General features: G+C 39.8%; 1 protein-coding gene across 2 annotated transcripts in view; it reads left to right on the top strand.

Annotated features, from left to right (window-relative positions):
• Positions 1-19782, top strand: part of mllt3 (MLLT3 super elongation complex subunit) — an 85805-nt gene that overhangs the window by 41835 nt on the left and 24188 nt on the right. For both annotated transcript variants that reach the window (XM_079669136.1, XM_079669135.1), the window contains exons 3-4: positions 16707-16789; positions 17743-17886. In XM_079669136.1, the coding sequence (XP_079525262.1) occupies positions 16707-16789; positions 17743-17886 (227 nt within the window). The remainder of the gene's footprint in view (positions 1-16706; positions 16790-17742; positions 17887-19782) is intronic.

Below are 19782 nucleotides of genomic sequence, written 5' to 3'. Positions count from 1 at the left end.
AACCAGTTGAAACCTGTGGCACTACTCTGTATGCAAACAAAAGGAAAGGCAACCATTTATCCCACTCTTTGCCAGTATCATCAATACATTTTCTCAACATTTGTTTCAGTGTACAATTACAACGTTATACAAGATCATCAGTTTCAGGGTGGTATGGAGTTGTTCTGATCCCTTTAACACCAAGTTGAAGTTCTAGAAAATTTGTGTTTTTTAGGGTTTCAAGAAGCATATAAAACAAACAATGGATGTATTTTATGAACATTTATCCATGCTGAAAGTAGATTTAGATGTTTTAGGAGTGAGATAGAGATTATTATATAATGCATCCAATGAAGCATTGCATGAAGTCTGTTGATGATCAGAGGCTGTTGTTGGGGCTGCATAAACGTTTTTTTATTTTTGTTTTGTAGGCAGACCATGCAGGCCAGCGCAATGGTCACCAAGGTTCATGTTTTAATAGCATTTTTACAAAAAAAAGCCCAGGCAAGCCTAACATGAAAAAATGGCTTAGACCTCAGAGTTAAACTTTGGCTTGCAACCAGTTTTACTGTATTTTGTTTTGAAAATCCACAGCGGAGGTTTGTGTACTACATGCGGTGTATTTTGCATATCTCTCTCTGCATTGTGTGTAATACAACTGTGATTTGTATTAAATTATTTATTATATTCCTATTTGATCATGTCCCCCCTTATTGTACAGATGTAGCGATTCATTTCAGACAGTTTGAAACGCGAGGGCCGTGATTGGTACGTGATCTGCCCTCGCTCAAGGGAAAACCTCCAGCTTGACTTGAGACCGCCCCCGTGATAGATAAATGTAATTATAATGAAGCCAGCTGCAATGGATCATTGATCCACCAGGGGGTGCAGTGGGGTTCCACACTGGAGCTCATGTGAAATAAAGTGAGATACAGTATGCTGGATGTACAGCGGAACTTTGTTAAGATCCATATGTCACGGATATCATACTACTGTGCTAAATAAGAGACATGTAATCATTTACAAAACATCACAATGTTGTTATTTAACAAAATAATTTTGTTATTCGAACGGGAGGAAATGCAGCCCGGCTCTCGATTTTTAATCCTAATTTAATCATCATCTTCACCACGATCATTTATGTTTATGTTCGCCGAATTGACATGAAATCACTGACACATATGAATATACTCTATTCAACTTCATTAAAACGTTATTAACGTGCCTAAACTCAGTAATTCACCAAAAATATGTATATTTTAATGGAGTTTCGTCGGTCGATCAGGATCCCAAAGTGTAGCGGAGGGATCCTCATCTGGATGAAGGGTGTTATTTTCCCCATAAAGAACAAGTCGCTGCAAATTATCCCGCTTATTACATGGCCACATTCTCAACAAAGTAACGACATGACTCCCAATATTAATTGAAATGCTTTTATGGATTTAGAAAATGTTTTTATTGATTTAAAAAATAGTTGTATGTATTGATTTAAATTCACATGTATCCGCTAAGAAAAATAGTCCGTTGTTACAGTTTTTTAAACAGTCTGAATGAAACGGCAGCTCTCAGCTGTGTATTTACACAACTAATGGCCCATCAACCACAGCTCTCTCCCCCCCTCCCCCCCTGATCTTTCTTCTCCAGCAGCTAAATTAACAGTAGGTTACTCTGAGTGACCATAGACTGTATGTGACAAGCTTACAGTTAGTGACGTAACAACACCATAAAAGCTGGTGGGTTGAAAGCAATACGGGAGGTAAAAATAACTACAATAATTGTGACTTATTTATTGTGGCTTTTATGTTTTTAGGTATAAAATCTTATGTAATTCAGGCTTATAGTTCACCCTTATCTAAAAGCCTTCAACAATGACAATATTCATTGTAATTTAATAAATCCTTCCAACACACATTGTAAAAAATAGCCTACTGTAAGTTAAGAAATCATTTCAATATGTACATCTTCCAATGTAACAACAATAACATTATAAATAGTAACATAGCTGAACATGGTATTGCACATTTAGCTTTGAGTGTTACTGACCTGAGATGTTTTTATTACATGAATTAAGGTGACTGAGGCTTTTTAACATACAGGGATGCAAACTCATCAGGTATGAAAAAGGTGACAAGGATCCGAGCCCCCGGCTCCCCCACCCCACGGAATGACAGAGGATTTTAGCAGTCAGAACAACTAAAGCAGCAGTGTTAATAATAACAGAAACGCCAAAGAGTCACATCTAATAGAAATATATTAAAGCATTTATTTTAAATTGTGGAGCAGTCAGTTTATAATTTTGGCAGCACTGTTGAGCATTTTCAAAATGTATTTTCATGCGTCTGTGCAAGGCTTAAGTCTTTTTATCTTTATAGCCACATGGTGTAAAGTAAGTAAGTTCATAAACTCAACAAGTACTATACTTGGGCACAATTTTGAGATACTTGTACTTTATTTAAGTATTTCAATGTTTTGCTACTTTGTTCTTCTACTCCACTACAGTTCAGAGGTACATGGTGTACTTTGACTCCACTACATGTATTTAATACCTTTAGTTACTTCACAGATCTGGATTAATGAAGTGAAATATAATCAAGTGTTAATTCAGACTTTAGTTCCACCTGGAGTAAATCCACAAGCTACCCTGCAGTATACAAAGTCATTCAAACTAGCTGCACCTTTACCAGCTTTGAGAACACTTTCATGATCAATCATTATAAAACTTATCATATCTATTATTCTGAAATGGAGCAATCTGCACAATGACTACTTTTACTGTCGCTACTTTCACTATATTTTGATGATAATACTTTTCTACTTTTACTTGAGGAACATTTTGAATGGAGGACTTTTACTGTAGCAGAGTATTCCTACACTCTGGGACTATTACTTTTAGTCAAGTACAAGATCTAAGTACTTCTACTTTTACTCAAGTACAAGACCTGAGTACTTCTACTTTTACTCTAGTACAAGATCTGTGTGCTTCTACTTTTACTCAAGTACAAGACCTGAGTGCTTCTACTTTTACTCAAGTACAAGATTTGAGTACTTCTACTTTTACTCTAGTACAAGATCTGTGTGCTTCTACTTTTACTCAAGTACAAGATTTGAGTACTTCTACTTTTACTCTAGTACAAGATCTGTGTGCTTCTACTTTTACTCAAGTACAAGATCTGAGTACTTCTACTTTTACTCAAGTACAAGACCTGAGTACTTCTACTTTTACTCAAGTACAAGATCTGAGTACTTCTACTTTTACTCAAGTACAATATATATACTTATACCACCTCTGTTTATAGCCTATGAAAAAAACTATTAGAAATAGAAGGCTAAAGCTAACGTTAGCAGATAGTGCCAATGTATGCTAGCTAGCTAGCTCAACGATTCCTTAAATAATATTGCCACAGAAGAACTTTTCAGTTCACATCACGCTCTGCCGCTCCGACAGGGAGCTCTGCTCTGAACACCTGAACAGCCCGTTCTAACAGCTGTTCACCAGCGGTCCAGTCTGTGCCACAGTGACTCCGGACGCACAGTTAATATTAACGAACGCACCCGTAGGTAATGTAGCTGCTGAAGCTAGACCATCATCTCGGAGCAGCAGAGCCTTATTATACATCCATGAGCAGAGCCGACAGGCAGGAAGACTCGAGCACACAGCTCGTACTTCATTATAATATATAAAAAAAGAACACCATGCGTGTCATGATGGCACATAACAGCTCACGGCCGCAGATTACTCCGGGTCCCAGCCCCCCCCATACCCCAAAAATATTTGTATTGCAGATCTACATGAATCACACAAACGACTTATTTTGGATTCAAAACGGCGAATTTCGCCGAAAGGTGACAAGTTTGCATCACTGAACATAGACAGAGCACAACTGAAACATAACATCTGAAACGATGTAACAACATAATACACTTTTTGGGGATGCTTGGGATGTGAGGAGTGAGGGACACGGCTTAGAACGGGCGTGTCGCCTGGCAGGACAGGAGAGTGTGTGCACCAGTCTGCCTTGATCTATGAATTCATGTCCGTGACACTCACTGCTGCCCACAGCTGTTTTATAGAAGGAAATTCCTTCACTTCATGAAAGTGTTTTAACCACACACACCTCTACACACACATGACGGGTGTTATTTTCCCCATAAGGAACAAGTCGCTGCAAATGATCCCGCTTATTACACGGCCAAATTCTCAACAAAGTAACGACATGACTCCCAATATTAATTGAAATGCTTTTATGGATTTAGAAAATGTTTTTATTGATTTAAAAAATAGTTGTATGTATTGATTTAAATTCACATGCATCCGCTAAGAAAAATAGTCCGTTGTTACAGTTTTTTAAATAGTTGAATGAAACGGCAGCTCTCAGCTGTGTATTTACACAACTAATGGCCCATCAACTACAGCTCTCTCCCCCCACCCCCTTTGATCTTTCTTCTCCAGCAGCTAAATTAACGGTAGGTTACTCTGAGTGACAAGCTTACAGTTAGACACAACACTGTCATTGCAAGTGACCCTCAGTTAGTTGACTTTTATGTTCAACTGCTAAATTCGTTACTGATAAAAAAGGGCTTCTACTGTACCTAATTACCTTAACACTAGAACCGCCAGAGGTTTTTGTATAGGCCTACCTAAACCTGTCAAATCCCGCTATTAGAATGCCATTTTTAACAACATAGGGTGCTACATAACACACTTTCAGGAAATTTCAGGGACTGGGAGACTTTAATATTTTATTGAAAAAAAGTTACATTGCACACACACAACACACATCACACAAATTGACCCGATTGGCGGTTCTAGTGTTAAATAAACTCACTAATTAATGAAACCAGTTCAATACGCATTATTCTTATTCTTATCATTCTTTATGAGCGCAGAAATAGTCTTAAAATCAGATCTGTTTTTTAAATGAAATCTGACGGCAGGCAGTTAGCTCTGATCACCTATGACAAATGCGCCGCACCTAATCGCTGGCCATTCAGCCACAGACACTGTTCGAAATGGGGGGGAGCTAGGAGGAGCTTGGCTCCCCCGAAGAGGGAGGGAGCTCCCCTGAAGGCTGACTTTGAGATAAATAGGGGGAGCCCAAAACAATCGTGCATATTTGTGTCACACAGATTAGAAATGTTGAGTTTCTGTAAATAACAGTTCTTGAAATAAATAATAGTTATTGTTCATTACAGTTTCTGAATATTTGTTTTATATTTGTGAATATGTCTGGGTGTTGCCATCTGTATGTGGCGGCGCTGCATTCTTACTTACGTTGCTATGATTATGGCGGTGATGCCGGCGCGGTATTTGAAATGTTCATATTGATATTTCTTTAACTCTGGCTGTGTAATAAAAAAATATGGCAAAACGAAAACAGCCAAGTGTCACAGCTTTTGGATTCACAAGCAAAGAAGCGAAGGAGTCTAAAAATGACAACGTGAACGGAAAACAACTTTTAGTTGGCCGGCTGTAAGCAGCGTTAGGGTCGAGTTTGACAGCTCCACACCGAGGGAGAGGCCTGCCGATGCGGAGCCTGAAGAGGCTTCAACAACGGCCACATCCGCCGGCATAGTGACACCGTCTGTATTAGTAGAAGAGTGTTTTTATAGCAATTGATCGCATCCGCGCTGCTGCGCCAGTCAACAGAGCGTGCGTGTGACATATTTAGTAGCAGGATGTGCTCTGAAAAATAGGGCTCCCCGAAAGCAAATGGGTAATTCGAAAACTGACAGAGCTCCCTCTATACAAATCAAACTGTAGACGGTGTGAAAGCACCTATTGTTTTAAATAATGGTCGGAATGTGACCTGTGAGCCTTCTGAATTACCGTGGGACAGCACATTCTAAACTAAAATGTTCAATCAATAAAGTAAAATCTTATCTTATCTTAATAATATCTTCATATTAATAATAATAATAAATCATACAATATGTGTCCGAAAGGGAGCAGGAGGAAGCAAACACAAAAATATACTGCATATTAAAGCAAACGATTGTAAAGGTTAAAGTATGAGCATAACAAATAAAGAAGTGTAATGTAAACATTTACATTATAATTATGATTATTTAATATATAAAGACTATATATTATTGAATTACAAGATTAGATATACTTTAGTTGATCTAAAAATATCGATGTGTTCAAATGCTCTTAAACACTGAAAGTCCATGAAACTTGTCTTTCTGTATTTGTGAATGAAGCGCCATCTCCTGGTTAAAACCTGAAATTGAAAATCTGGCAACGCCCTCTTGGAAAATAGTGGGAGGGCTTAACATTCCTCTTTTCTGGTCTTTGGCAGGCCGTAGGGAGGAAGCTGTAAGCTGGAGTCCGAAATTCAGTGCTACATCTGTAGGCTAATATTAGTCATTTGACAAATATATAATGATGGTGAAACCACATGATCAGAATGACGATGGTTACTGGTTTTCACCATCATTATCATCATTATATATTTTTCAAATGACTAATATTAGCCTACAATAAGGGGGGAAATGATCAAATAGGAATATAATTGTCTTTTAAATAACGTTAACTAAAGGGAACAATCTATTTGACATAGCTGAAGCTCTGGCCTTCCTTAAAAACAAACTAAATTAATAAAAATCACAGTTGTATTACTCATAATGCACTGTACTGGGCCCCGCTATTCCAGTCTAAAGATGTCTAGAGACACACCCCGCATCTGCTGTATGCTTTCACACATTCTGCTTCCACATTGGAAAAGAGCAGCGCAAAATGCTCGTTATGTGGAAACAATATTGAAGAGAAGGTTCCGTAACACATTACTCTAAGGATCCAGTTCAGACATATAGGCTTTCTTGAACACTATCATCAGAGTAACGTGATCTAATCAATAAATAAAGATTCAGCCGATAACAGGAAAGCACATGGCTACTTAACATGCAGAATGACTCATTTTGCATGCTAAGTAGCCATGTGATTTCTGGGAATAAATCTTTAACAGTAAACCGTAAAAGTCCCTTCAAAATAAGAGTCCCGATCTTATTACTATCAAAATAAAAGTGCAAAACGAAAACTTTACCATAGGAAAATATTGGCATACAAATATAATCACTTCTCTAAAAGGTAACTCATTTTAAATATAGTTTATTTATAGGGGTGTAACGGTTCACAAACATTTCGGTTCAACGGTACGTTTTCGGTACAGCAGAAAAAATTATCACAAAACATAACATATTTTTAGTTTTTTTTAATTATTATTAAACTGTGAATATTCACCCAAATAAATAAAAAATATTAAAAAAATAAACATTAAGGTGCAGCATTTCGATGAACTGAAATAATCTTTATTTGGACTGTACTGTACCTAAGCAGCCAGTTTGACATTATGACTTGCTTGTCATTGTATTTTTATGTTTTTTTAAAGAAAAATTAACTTGTCCACATTGCTTGCCGAAAGGGCAGATCTGCTGGCACTAACAATGTCTCCTGCTGTGGAGAACACCCTCTCGCTAGGGACAGAGGTAGCAGATACAGCCAGGTAGCGCTATGCTAACATGGCAACATAAGGATATTTGGCGTTTGTAATAGCTTTGGCTCGGTCTGAACTTTTTGCGAGCGGTGGAGGCTTAAATGCTAGCGGGAGTTGGGTTTGCACTTCAGTCTTTTTTATTTTGGTACCGGTGATATTCACGTTCGGGTGATGCCTTTTCAAATGAGTGTGCAAGTTTGATTTATTGCCAGCCGTGTAACCAATTTTAGTTGAACAATGCCGACAAACAGCTTTGGTTCGGTCCACCTGTATTTGTCCATCATCCTTGTACGTAACTGCGAAACCAAAATGTTCCCAAACCGGAGACTTCAATGAGGCTGGAGGATTTTCAAGCTCAACTTGATCTGCATTCGCGATTTCGACAGTTCCTCAAATTACTGACTAAATTTGAACGCATCCCTGTGACCAGCTCTCATAGTATGCCTCTTGTCCAATGAAATGACTTGGTCGCTCGATGACGCGTTGAATCCAATGTGAGCAAATTACTCTGAATGCTGCGACGCAGCACCTGAGATTACTTCCAAAAAGTTGTTCACGTTCTAAATTTTTTTTACGTTTAAAGTTATATTCGTTCGGTACACTTCGGTAGTGTACCGAACCGAAGGGCCCTTACCGAATAATTTTGGTACGGGTACGTATACCGTTACACCCCTATTTATTTATATATATTAATATTAGTAATAAGCTTTATATTTGTACAGCACCTATTACAAGAATTGTAGCCAAACTCGCTTCACAGCAGTTCAATAGACAGATTAGTATAACATGACAGGATAAAAGCAATGTAGAGGAGCAGCTACATTTCAACACATATATCCACGAAGATTTACACATGAAGACTTGTGACTCGGACTTGACTTGGACAGTTCTTAGGTGACTCGGACTTGGACTCGGACTCGAACACAGGTAATGATGACTCGGACTCGGCTCGGACACTCCTTCAATCAATCAATCAATGTTTATTTATATAGCCCAATATCACAAATGTTACATTTGTCTCAGTGGACTTCACAGTTTGTACAGAATATCAGTATGACAATACGACACCCTCTGTCCTTAGACCCTCACATCGTACAAGGAAAAACTTCCAGAGAAAACCCCACAGTTTAAAGGGAAAAATGGGAGAAACCTCAGGGAGAGCAACAGAGGAGGGATCCCTCTCCCAGGACGGACAGACGTGCAATAGATGCCGTGTGTAAATTGAAAAGATAATACATTTGCAACATAGATAGTCCAAATGTTTTGAAATGCATGTGTGTATAATAAGAAGATGAATCCACGAGGATATCCATCCAGGACTTATGATCCAGGACCGCAGCCACGTCTCAAGATCCAGGACTCGCAATCCATGACACAGGACCGCAGGATCATCCATGACTCCGGATCCCGGCGTATATAGACACCAAAAAGAAAGACATTTGGGGAAGCTGGGTTAATCGGAACATGAGAGTACACAGGTATAGACAGAGAGAAGGAAGAAGTAAGATGTCCCCCGACAAACTAAGCCTATATCAGCAAAACTAGGGGCTGAATCTAATCAGCCCTAACTATAAGCTTTATCAAAAAGGAAAGTCTTAAGCGCACTCTTAAAAACGGATAGGGTGTCTGCCGTCCGAACACAAACTGGAAGCTGATTCCACAAAAGTGGAGCTTGATAAGAAAAGGCTCTGGCTCCCATTGTACTTTTAGAGACTCTAGGAACAACCAACAACCCTGCATTCTTGGAACGCAATGCCCTAGTAGGACAATAGGGTATAATGAGTTCTTTAAGGTAAGATGGCGCCTGCCCATTAAGGGCTTTGTAGGCGAGAAGAAGAATTTTAAATTCTATCCTGTGTTCTATAGGGAGCCAGTGTAAGGCAGCCAGAACAGGAGTAATGTGGTCCCTTTTCCTAACTCTGGTTAGTACACGAGCTGCAGCATTTTGAATCAGCTGAAGCGACTTGACTGACTTCTTGGTACACCCTGATAATAAGGAGTTACAATAATCCAGCCTTGAAGTAACAAATGCATGGACTAGTTTCTCTGCATCGTTTTGAGGCAAGATATGCCTGATTTTTGCAATGTTACGTAGATGGAAGTAGGCGGTCCTTGAAATTGATTTTATGTGGGCGTTAAAGGATAAATCCTGATCAAATATAACACCAAGATTCCTTACAGTCTCACTGGAGGCCAAATTAATGCCATCCATAGTTAATATATCTTTAGATAATTTGTTTCGTAGATTCTTCGGGCCAAGTACAATAACTTCAGTTTTGGTCGTGTTTAACATCAAAAAATTTAAGGTCATCCACGTTTTTAAGTCCTTGAGGCAGTCTTGAATTTTATTTAGATGATTAATTTCATCAGGCTTGATTGATAAATATAGTTGAGTATCATCCGCATAACAATGAAAGTTTACAGAATGATTCCTTATAATATTGCCTAATGGAAGCATATATAGGGTGAACAAAATAGGTCCAAGCACTGAGCCCTGTGGCACTCCATGGCTAACTTTGGTTTGCATGGAAGATTCATCGTTGACACGTACAAACTGAGAGCGTTCAGATAGATAAGACCTAAACCAGCCTAAAGCAGTTCCCTGTATGCCAACTAAGTGCTCTAGTCTTTGCAATAGGATATCATGGTCGATAGTATCAAATGCAGCACTAAGATCGAGTAAGACAAGAATAGAGACAAGTCCCTTGTCAGAGGCTATTAGAATGTCATTTGTGACTTTAACCAGAGCTGTCTCTGTGCTATGTTGTGTTCTAAAGCCAGACTGAAAATCTTCAAATAAATCATAGTTTCTTAAGTAATCACACAGCTGTTTTGCGACTGCTTTCTCAAGAATTTTTGAGAGGAACGGAAGATTAGAAATAGGTCTATAGTTGGCTAAAACCTCTGGATCGAGGTTGTGCTTTTTAAGAAGCGGTTTTATCACTGCTACTTTGAATGATTTTGGAACATAGCCTGATAATAAAGACATATTCATAATATTTAATAAAGAAGTGCTAATTAATGGAAAAACTTCTTTTAACAGCTTAGTTGGAATCGGGTCTAAGATACACGTTGATGGTTTAGAAGAGAGAATCATTGAATTTAATTGTTCAAGGTTTATGGCTGAAAAGCATTCTAGTTTACTATCTAGTGTAATATTATTAGAACTTACGTTTCCGGGAGCTGTTGATAACACTATACTGGTCAAAGGCAAGAGGTCATTGATTTTGTTTCTAAGAGTAACAATTTTATCGTTAAAAAAGCACATAAAATCATTACTACTGAGTGCTATGGGAATAGAAGGCTCAGTCGAGCTGTGGCTCTCTGTCAGCCTGGCTACAGTGCTGAAAAGAAATCTTGCATTATTCTTATTCTCATCTATTAATGAAGAGTAGTATGCTGCTCTCGCTTTACGCAGTGCTTTCTTATATTCATTGAGAGTAATATGCCAAATTAAACGAGATTCTTCAAGTTTAGTGGAACGCCATATCCTTTCAAGTTGTCTCGACTTTTGCTTTATTTTGCGGGTTTCGGCATTATGCCATGGAGCTAATCTATGTTGTTTTATTTTCTTCTTTTTCAAAGGAGCAACAGAGTCTAATTTTATTCGCAGCGCATCTGTAGCACTATCAACAACATGATCAATTTGGGGGGGTGTACATTTTGTATAAGTTTCCTCCCCTACATGCAGACATGCTATCGAGTTAAGTATTGGTGGAATCTCTTCCTTAAATTTGGCTATAGCACTAACAGATAGGTTTCTGCTGCAGGAGCTTTTGGCTAATGCTTTGTAGTCTAGTAACAGTACTTCAAAAGTTACTAAGAAATGGTCGGATAAAGCAGGATTATGCGGTTCGACTAATAGTTGCTCAATTTCAATACCATAAGTCAGAACAAGGTCAAGAGTGTGATTATAGCAGTGGGTTGGTTTATTTACACTCTGACAGAAACCAACAGAATCTAATATAGAATTAAATGCAACAGTAAGGCTATTTTTATCATCGTCAACATGAATATTAAAGTCACCTACGATAATTACTTTATCTGTTTTAAGAACCAAAGCTGATAAAAACTCAGAGAATTCTGATAAGAATTCTGAATAAGGACCTGGTGCACGGTACACTGTAACAAATAAGATTGGCTGCAAAGTTTTCCAGGTCGGATGCGTAAGACTGAAAATGAGGCTTTCAAAGGAGGTATAATTTAATTTTTGTTTAGTATTGATAAGTAAACTTGAGTCAAAGATTGCTGCAACTCCACCTCCTCGGCCCGTGCCTCGGGCAATATGAGTATTGATATGGCTGGGTGGAGTGGCCTCATTTATGCTGACATATTCTTCATGTCTCAACCAAGTTTCAGTGAGACAGCATATATCAATATTATAATCTGATATTAAATCATTTACCAGTATTGCTTTAGATGCTAGAGATCTTATGTTTAAGAGACCACATTTAATCTTCCTGTTTTGTTGCACTGTAGTAGTTGTTACATTTACTTTTATTAGGTTATTATGTATGACACCTCTATTAGGTTTTACCTTAAATTGTCCTTGGGCAGACACACACACCGTTAATATTGGGTATTTTATTGGGGTCGGGATTCCTATGGATGACTGCCTAGGAGAGAGCGCAGAGAAGCGTGTAAGACTGCGACTCTGCCTCCTGGTCTCAACTCCAGTTTGTCATGGATTAAGTCCACAGAGCCCTGAAATGTTTGCCGAAATGAGATTTGCACCTTCCAAAGTAGGATGAATGCCGTCTCTCTTAATCAGACCAGGTTTTCCCCAGAAGGCTGTCCAATTATTCACGAAGCCCACATTGTTTGCTGGGCACCACCAAGACAACCAGCGCTGAAATGATGACATGCGGCTATACATGTCATCATTGATCAGATTGGGGAGGGGACCAGAGAAGATTACGGTGTCCGACATTGTTTTAGCATAACTACACACCGACGCCACATTAAGTTTGGTGCATTCTGATTGGCGTAAACGAACATCATTACCACCGACGTGAATAACAATCCTACTGTATTTACGTTTATTTTTAGCCAGCAGTTTAAGATGCGCCTCAACGTCGCCCGCTCTGGCCCCCGGAATGCATGTGACTGTGGAGGCATCGGTCTCTAAATTCACGTGTCTCATAATAGAGCTACCAATAACCAGAGTTGGCTTCTCAGCGGGTGTCTCGCTGAGTGGGGAATATCTGTTAGATACGTGAACGGGTTGGTGGGGACCTGCGGGTTTCGCGTTATGCCCCTTCTGAACAGTCACCCATTCTCCCTGCTGCTCGGGAGTTGCCGGGGGACGGCTAAGAGGAGCTACCTTTTGCCGGTCCGCACCGGCTAACATGGGCTTTACTGTAGCTGAGTTATTTTCTAAGATGCGGAGCCGGGCTTCTATGGCTATGATTCCCGCCTCCAACCTAACAACTATACTACATTTAACACATGTATCGGTACCAGTAAAGGAGGTAGGGGAGTAACCAAACATGAGACAGTTAGAGCAGGAAATAGCACCCGAGGGTGGGGAAAGAGCCATGGCTAGCTATCAAGCTAAAGTAGCTACCGTTAGCAAACCCGAAAAGAGTGTAGGCAACTGTGGAGTTACAGTCGCTAAGAGAAGGAGAGTTTGTGAGTGCTTAAGCTGTAGTAACGTGTGATTACAACGTCAGGCAGTTGCCGTGATCAAGAGTTTTAAAACGATCGATTAAGTTAAGATAACAAGCTATCAGCAACAGAACAGGCACACGGGATACCCGGAGATGACAACAACAACCGGAAGTTACAACATGCTTACCGCAATAGTGGTCCGTGTAGAAACAGCTGTATGTGTCAGACAGAGGGACCTTTGTGAGGCTGCATGTGTCCTTGAGGGACTCGGACTCGAAGAGTGGTGACTCGAGAGTGACTTGGACTCGTGAATTGGTGACTTGACTACAACACTGGTAGAAAACAACATTAAGCTCACAGCGGGACATTGCAGAAATGTGTGTCCACCACGAAAAAGGATCCTCATTCACTTTATATTGGGGTTGTTTCTGTGGTGCCGACACGTAATTTAGCAGATTCCGTGTCTCCACCAGATAATGCGATGTTAAGGAGACGTGTACATTTCACGTATTTTGGTGAGACCTGGTTGGTCAGTAATACGAATCCAGTTCAACATACCCATGATGTGTTTGAGTTATCTGGCTTAACTAACCCTAAAAAATGTGATCTCGCTAAGCGGTCCTACGACGCCGGTTATCAACTCGGTAATTCTCTGTACGGCTGAGTGCGCGTTCAAATGAAAGGGGGGGGTTAGCAACATTTTACCCATCACAAACATGGACAAGCGTACTGACAGCGCAGCGTCATACTTCATTAATGAAAAGTAAACTACAATATTAGACAAATATGAAGAAGTTCAACTTTAAACATCCATGACTTAAACAATTTATCCAGGATAAAAGCAACATAGTTGTACCTGCAAGGTGAATACAGAACAGCTGGTAAAAAAAAAATTGTTTGAATGCGTACATTAACAGGTTTAAGATATCACTGCCCCGTCTAAAACACGAGTGGATCCGACTTTAATTACATTTGACTCAAGTGTTTCGACAACTTAATGTGTTATTTTAAAATAATACTTCTGCATACAGTATGTGACAATCTAATTGGTGCATGGCCAGATACGGCTCAAGAAGCTGACTCAGATAAAGAAATATATGATACATTATGATGTGATATGAATGATAATGGGACACATCGACGTCTGCACTCACAGTGCCGCGGACTGCACGTAATGTTACTTTGATCTGGTTACTTATGTTGTGGCAGATATTTAAGTAAGCTTTCTTAAAGGTCACATGTCATGCTTTTCCGGTTATTACCCGTCCCCTTGTGTGTTATCAAGGTTTTTCTGCATGTAAACGGTGTGCAGAGTCAAAACCCTCAAAGCACACCCTGTAGCGAGTAAAACTCTAAAACAGAAAATACCTCCCCAAAACGCCTCGTTGGTGAAATGTCATCATGACGTCATCATCCATTTGATTCTTCCGGGTACGTGCTTATGAAAGCACGTACCCGGAACTAAATGGGCCAATCCGTGGAGCCGTTACGTTATGTCCGCGAAGCCGTTACGTTAAGCGGGGGCTTAACGTAACGGCTCCACGGATTGGCCCATTTAGTTGGACCAATCAGCGGGGGCTGATTGGTCCAAATTGACTAATCCACACACACACTCAGTGCAGGCAGCCCTGTTGATTTCTGCTCCCTGCTGCAGGCTGATAACAGACATTTGGGATTGCGCGAAATTCTCTCTGCAGACCCATTCTCACGGCGTTTATCAACCTATAAACATTTTTCTTACTCAATATCAAGCCACACTTATTGTTTTTATTTCGGCTGTGACTTTGTGTGTGTTCAGGTTGAGTTTGGCTGTGTTTGGCTGTGTATCGCTAAACAAGGAAATCATGGAGGGGGGGGGGGGGAGCTGCAGCAGCAGCTAGCCATTTAGTGGAGAAAGTGAATACTGCTGAATACACATACTTTACAGAGATGCTATATGCGAAACCAATGTGAGTTTGGAAAATTGCACAGTATTTTTCTATTTTAGTATGCTTCAACAATGGAATTATGATCAGTGGAAATGGCCATGACATGTGACCTTTAACGCTAATGTTATAATAGTCAGATTGCTCTGAAGATGGGAGGTGATATTCTATTAATTTTCACGTTCACAGAGTATTGTGGTCGGTCAGTACGCCCGCCCCTTTCACGTGAATGCGCTCTCGGCTGGACACAGAAACCCTGGGTTAATTTACTGAGTTGATAACCAGCGTCGTAGGGCAGCTTAGCGAGATCTCGCTTGTTAGGGTTAGTTAAGCCAGATCGCTCAGAGATATCCAGGGTTGAACTGGCTTCTTCGTAAAGGCCACTTATCGATCAGGCTAAGCTAACCTGTAGCTGCTCCCTCCACACTCACATCAACTTCATACAGACATAAATAAAGCAGCTGTATTCGCCATACAGGAAACACACATTTAAAACGGTTTTGCCTGCTGTTTTTGTGTACACAAGCATTCATTAATGGTTCGGAAAGTGGCGCTGGCGAGTGGAGGTGCCCTGAGATGGAGCGCTACGTCATAAACGCAAGAAATCATATCCTCGTAGGGGCGCTCCCATGTGATTGGCTTAGAATGGAGGAGACATCTGATTGGCTATAGATAGAAAAAATTACAAATACGAATCGGGTGACCTTCAGGGGAGTCTCAAATAACCCACACACGAATGCACAGCGATCCGTGCACAGAAAGCGATTTGTGTTTGCAGGTTCAGAGGTTTTAAATGGAAAACAAATGTGTGGATCAAAAATACATATGTAAAACTTTTTTCTGTATTTGGATTTTATTTACATGTATATGAAACGGAACACATTTGTGTGTACATTGAAAAACACAAGTGTGGATCATGAAATACAAGTGTGAATCCTTCTGTGTGCACATAAAAGCAGTTCTGATAAGGGGAGTTTTGATTTGTGATTTGAACATGGTGAGATTGAGGTGGTCACGGATGTGTTTGGGGAGTGAATACAAGAGGGGGGGCAGTGACGGAGAAGGCTCTGTCCTCCCATCTTCTATATATTCCATTCAGACTTTGCATCACAGTGACATTATCTGAAGACGAACCAAGCTAAGACCTGCTTCACTTCTACTTCCAGTAAACACACTCAGCTCTCCACATGGACTTAATTGGTACTTTGTGTGCAGAGTCCACTGGGAGAGAGGCTGGCAAACACACTCCTCCAGGGAGGACCACCTGAGCTCTCGGAGACTTTGTTTGTCTCCAAAGGCCCATGGGGATGAGTGGGAAGCTTCACCTTGTGGTGAGCTGGGTCGATTCCCACCGTTTGAAGGCCCTGCTCCTAATTTAACTCGGCTCTTGTGTTGATATCGGCTCAGACAATAAAAATGGGAGTTAATGAGATCTCAGGAGAATGGCGATGCAGCTTTAGTGGCTCAGTTCATTAAGACTTTCCGTCGCAAAGGTAAAAGTTGTTGTATTTCATACCCTTCTTTGCCTGGTTTTTGCTTCCAGAAAATGTAATAATAATGTGTTATGTGAACAACTCGCCCTTGGCAACCGCCACACACACACTTAACACTGATTCAATGAAAACTCCCTCTGTTTTGTTAGCCTTGCGTTGAAGGTTGATGACCTTTAATTTAATGGTGATTTTCCCTTTCATTTCAGTTATCAAGGATCCCCCGTTCAAAGTGGAGGAGTCTGGATATGCAGGCTTCATCTTACCTATTGAAGTTTACTTCAGAAATAAGGTACATCCTCACACCTGCTTGATTCTCAGTCTCTTTTAATCTTTTTGGTCCACCAGGTTTTTTTTACTACCGAATGCTATGGCTTTAAAAATGTATGTTATTGCTTTTTTCATTTAAAAAAAAAAAAAATTATATTAAAGAGGGTTGCGGACATTGCAATAATGTGGCTACTGTTTTAATTACCTAGTCCCCCAGAAAGCTTTTTTAGCAAAAATATTTGTTAATATTGAAGAAATGAATTCTTCAATGAAGAATAGCCCTTCTAAATCTTATTTGTTTTAGAAAACATTTTGTTTGCATTTTATTACTCAGAATTCGATTTTCACATTCTTCTTATGCAGTGAGACTTTTTAATTATTATAATTCTGATATTTGAGTCATCGTTGTTGCCTATTATGTTTTTATTTTTTTTATTTCTCTGAAACAATTTTGTTGTAAAATTACCCAAACTGTGGAAAACAATATCGCAAACCTCTCAAGTTGACCATGGTCAGATTAACACTTAATGCTTTTAACTTTGGATGTTGAGTTTGCTTCATTAAAGTCATGGAAACTAAATGATAGACAAACCACATGGACTTGAGTTTCACTTTCTGCATTAATATATATTATTTTCCAGCATGATTATGAACCCAGACTCAGTGCTCAGTTTGCAGGGTTCCCAATAGGATTCTGAAGCTTTTATAAACATTTCCAGTAGTCCAGAAGTATTTTTTCGAGACTGTGTATAAGGTTGTGCCATGACATAACCATGCAGAGTAAATGCACGCCTAATTCTATCATTGTAGAGAACAAGAGGAAGTTACAAATGGTCTCAACAAAAATCTAAATGTGGTCTTCTAGTGATGCAACCTTGTGATGTTGATAAAGAATATAATGTAAGTTAGGTCCTGACAAACTGATTTGACTGCCTTCTTTTTTGCCTCCCTGGGTTGATGATCGCTTCTCCTCAGGAAGAACCGAAGAAAGTTCGCTTTGATTACGACCTTTTCCTCCATCTTGACGGCCACCCACCTGTCAATCATCTCCGCTGTGAGAAGCTCACCTTCAACAGCCCAACTGAGGAGTTTCGCATGAAGCTGCTGAAAGCTGGAGGGGTAAGAGAGCGAGGGGGGGTCTGGGACTTGAGTGACATTTCTTAATGCAAATCAGCAACTTTTCTGAAGCTCTGTATTTCTCCTGGAAAGGTTCAGTCCCAAACATTTTCGATGCAGCTAGGGCGTCCTGATAACGTTTTTTGGTCCCAGTTCCTACTTGTAATTTGGTATTGACAGTCTAATCTTATATCAACATTAATGTTGATAAAGTATGTAACTTAATAGATTCATCCGTGCTTTTCACAAGATGTTCTTTGCAAATATTCAAGTTCTTGGTTCATGAGCCCCAGAAATCCACAAACCAAACAATAGCCATGTTTGGTCTGACATACAGTCACTCACTGAATTAACATATTAGGAATATGACTTGGCCGTCACATGTAACATTTTAAAAACGAGAAGTTACTAGCCGAGTGTTCGATACGATGCTCTTTGCCAATAAGAAAGGAGAAACAACAGCTTTCTGACTGTCAGAGCTTATTGAATCTGTGTATTATGCCAACAATGGTGTCATTGCATTATTATGTAGTCATGTAGCTGACTACAATAACTCAGTCATGTGTGACTTACAATAAGTGCTTTCAAACATGGGAATACAATCCAAAAACAACTTCAGCAATGATGCTGAGCTGCTATAGGTTCTAACTTTAAAATAGATTGTTTTTACCATATTTAAAGGCCAACTTGCTGTTTGAACAGATGTACACTTTGTAGTGAAAGGGTAGCTTTTCATTTGGCAGAGCTTTGTGTACGGGCTGGAGCATGTTGATATACTATGTAGTGGATGTAGAATGGACATTAGTTATTTTATAGGCAATTCAGATAGTTGGACGGACAAACATTTGTACTGTTAGCCTGTCTTTAAGACTGAGTGAAAGTGTTCCCGTATGTATGAATGAATAAGTGGAAGGGACCAAGAACAGGACCTTGGGGGACTCCACTAGTGAGTAAATCCAAGAAGCACTGTTATTGTGTTCCTTGAGGTATAATGTGAAGAGGGAAAGTTGAGAGCTTGCTACTAGCTCTTGTCAAATGCTGCTGAATAGTCTAACAGGAGGATGCTGATTTGGCAGTGTAGAGCTCCTCTGTGACATCAAGTAGGGCGTTCTGAGTTAAATCGCCTTTTTAAAACGTGCCGATGGGTGTCGAGAAGATTGTTCTGGAGAAGATATGGAGAAAGTTGAGTGAAGACAGCACCACTCTTTAATGTACAATATTTAGACCCTCCAGAAAAACGCGATTCTGCGATCGCAGAATTTACAGCATAATCAGCAAAATGGCGCATATTTTTAAAAGGCCGCATATTTATCAAAAGGCCGCATAATCACCGCATTTATCCACACAATTTTGAGGGAAAAAAAGTTAACTCGTCTTGACGTGAGTGAAGTAGTGATGATGATGACGCGACGTCATCAGATCGTGCATCACAGAAGGTAAACAACACGTAGAGTGAACGTGTGGAACTCACACATCGAACATTTCTGTTAAAAACCGGGCAAAGCAGTACCCCGATGTCTTTCACGAAAGTGGGGGGAAACTATTCTGCACTAGGGGTGCAACAACTAATCGACTTAATCGATTAAAATCAATTACCAAATTAGTTGGCAACTAATTCAGTCGTCGATTCGTTGGTGACGTCATCACATGTGTTCTACACCCGGTTAAGCTCCAACGTTATCGCTCTTTTTTATCCGTACAGGAGACATTTAAAACATATGTCATATGTATTATTGCTACATAAACATTATATCGCAGTCTTAGTGTCGCCAACTCCTTTTCTAATATGCAATATGACTACAAAATGCGTCTATAATGTATTTTCGATCTTCCCAATTCAGACGAGAGATCTCTCCCCCGCCTGCTTGCGAGGGGGCGGGGCAGTTTACACACACACGC

This window comes from Notothenia rossii (assembly GCF_949606895.1).
Source record: "Notothenia rossii genome assembly, chromosome: 3".
Classification (NCBI taxonomy): Eukaryota; Metazoa; Chordata; class Actinopteri; order Perciformes; family Nototheniidae; genus Notothenia; species Notothenia rossii.
The sequence above is the reverse complement of the archived record's forward strand: the minus strand, read 5'-3'. Positions and strand labels throughout refer to the sequence as shown.